Below are 2652 nucleotides of genomic sequence, written 5' to 3' on the forward strand. Positions count from 1 at the left end.
AAGGAAGGGGAGCCTGGAAGTGAAAATCGACCTCGCCGTCTGCCAGATCGTTTCTGACGACGGGACAACGAGCGAACCTGTACACGGCGTTCATGCACTTCCGGAATTCGAGCGCGTTCTTCCACCCTAGATCGGAGTACAACTTGCGATAGGCCGCCGAAGTCAGGACGATCCCTGCCCTGAGTACCGTCTCCTCCCCTTTCTTATCTCTGACGACCGGTTCGCCGAAATAAAACGCACCCGATTCGCCGGGTTGCAAAGGAAGCAGCCTCTCTCTCGCTTCCGTCGTGAAGTCAACGGATCTCATGGCGAAACCGCACGTCCGGTGCAGGGCGCGGCAGGGGCAGTACCAGTATCCTGTGTCGTTCCGTGGTCCTCCATGGGGTTTCCTTGCGCTCGCCGTCAGCGCTCTTCGGTATGACTCGGGATGCGCGTATTCCGGGTGGTTGGTGAGCAGCACCTTGTAGAACAAGGCGCTGACGTCCCGAACGTCGAACGTCGTCTCTCGATCGCCGTACCTTACCGGAATGTTCGAGTAAGGATCGTCTTTCCCTTCAACTGCCGCGGCTGATGCTGTCGCGAACGCGAACCGGATGCGATCGGGATTCGTGCAGCACAGTTTTCGGTACACGTACGCGGGGAGTCGGTGAGCCGTGAGAAATATGCTCCCTTCCTCCTCGTGGTAACAGACGAAAGTGTCGGCATCCATCAATATCCACTGTTTCGGGCGGACTACCGATCGCAGTGCTCGGCGAGCTTGCTCGGTCGCGACGAATTCCGAAACTTGATATCCGAGTCGCCGTTCGTCAACGTGGGCAGGATATCGTCGTCGTCGTCGTCTTCAGCGTCGTCGGTCTCGTCCCGTTTGATCATCCTCCACCCATCCCAACCGGTCTCGCTCAACCTGTCGCGAAGGGTTACCTCTCGGTTCCCTTCGGGACCTGAGACGAACCAAGAAGTATCTAACCTGATCGTCTTCATTTTGGCGGCTGCGGCATTTCTTGGATACGCTAATCTTCGTCTTCGAGTCCTTCTCCATGGCGAATTCTTTGTACGGTGTGCCACCCTTCGCAGGTTCGCCGTGATAAAGAACTTGAAAACTCTACGTCATCCGTTCAAGGACCGCTGGCGTACCCTCGACTTCACTGAAGTGACGTCATGTGTTTTTGAGCGATGACGTTGCGAGTGAGGGCGTTCGAGGCTTCGTCATCGATAACATCTAACGCGCTATTGGCTGAATGAGTTCTGGTACCCTTGACGTCACGAAAGTTCGATGACGTCTGCGAACTGTTTTAGCATATAAGTGCACCGCGATTCGAGATCGTGAAACATACCGCAAAAGATGTCGTCCCAAGTAGATCGCAGACTTCAATACAGGTTCAAATCGGAAAAGGACTGGTACGCCGTCGATAATGTGGATTCCTACGGAGACGCCAAGAGAAAGATCATGGAACGAAGAGGCATGAACAGAAACGAGTCGATGATCGTCCTGCATCTGGAAGACAACGAGACACCTCTATCCGACCAGGAACCGATAGTCAGAAACAGGAGGGTGATCGTCCAACGGCTTCCGTGCGGCTTCGAAACCATCGCCGAACAGGAGTTGCTGAATGAAAAGATAGCAGAGAGAAAGAGGTTGAGCAGGGAGGACGATATTTACAGAATCAAAAGTCTGTTCTATCGCACTCACAGTCTCGTTCATGGCGTCGAGCACGAGGAGATAGGGCGACACCCGGATTCCTCTCCTCTAGAATTCGCCGACATCCTGATGGCCGACCTGGAGAAAGCCGACTCCCTGGACGACATGAACGCCTGCATAGAATCTCTGCGAAGAGCCAGGGCGACGTATCCCGACTATCTACACATCTTCGGATACGAAGGAGACGACCTCGATGCCATTCTCAACGTTGCTTTGGGCATCCACCGAACTCCGGAAGTCGGCCGGAAATCCTTCGATTTGGCTACAAAAACACGTAAGCGTATGTACAGGGAGACCGCTAAGAATCTCATTGATTTGGAATTCGCCGTTTGCAATCTGAGAAGATGGCGTGACGCCATCTTTCCCGATTCGAACGACGAGAAGACCATTCTTTTGACTATGGACACCATCAGAAATCTATTGTTGGCCGTTCGCAACGTCGGCGACATCCACATCTGTTACCGAATGACTCTCGGACTGCATGAGGCGACTAGAGATCTCCGGCACATGCATTATTACTTCTCGAATCCGATGGAAGCCCTCAAAAACATGCTGTGGGACATTAAATTATTATAGTTTTGATATCTTTAACTTTCTGTTAAATCTAAAAATAAAAATTACTAAAAAAAATGAAATTATATGTTTGTTATGTGAATATTATTAGCATCTTCCAAACTTGCATAACGCGCTATACCGTTCGCTGCGCTTAAAATTAAAAGAAATCAAGGATGACGATGATGGAGGTTCCCGTCGAACTGTGCAACGCAGCGAGAGAAGCGACGAAGGACGAACCGGCGATCAGGTTGCAGTTATCCAACATTTCCAATTTTTGGGACGAAGTCATGCACGGAACGGAATGCAGACGTGAGATTTGCGGAGATTGCAAGAAGAGCACGCCGTGCAGCCGATGCGTGTTATTTTCGTGCGTCGTCTGCGGCGAGATGTCCAGTCGC

At 51.8% G+C, this 2652-nt stretch overlaps 1 protein-coding gene across 1 annotated transcript in view; it reads right to left on the bottom strand.

Moving 5' to 3' along the window:
- The window catches only part of LOC117118937 (E3 ubiquitin-protein ligase RNF34-like), a 2962-nt gene extending 1981 nt beyond the window's left edge, over positions 1-981 (bottom strand). The window contains exon 1 of the mRNA XM_033263669.1: positions 823-981. Within this exon, the coding sequence (XP_033119560.1) occupies positions 823-981 (159 nt within the window). The remainder of the gene's footprint in view (positions 1-822) is intronic.
- Positions 982-2652: the final 1671 nt, after the last annotated feature.

Source organism: Anneissia japonica, unplaced genomic scaffold (genome assembly GCF_011630105.1).
Source record: "Anneissia japonica isolate Jap-2015-1 unplaced genomic scaffold, ASM1163010v1 scaffold9062_len35406_cov135, whole genome shotgun sequence".
In the NCBI taxonomy this organism is placed as follows: Eukaryota; Metazoa; Echinodermata; class Crinoidea; order Comatulida; family Comatulidae; genus Anneissia; species Anneissia japonica.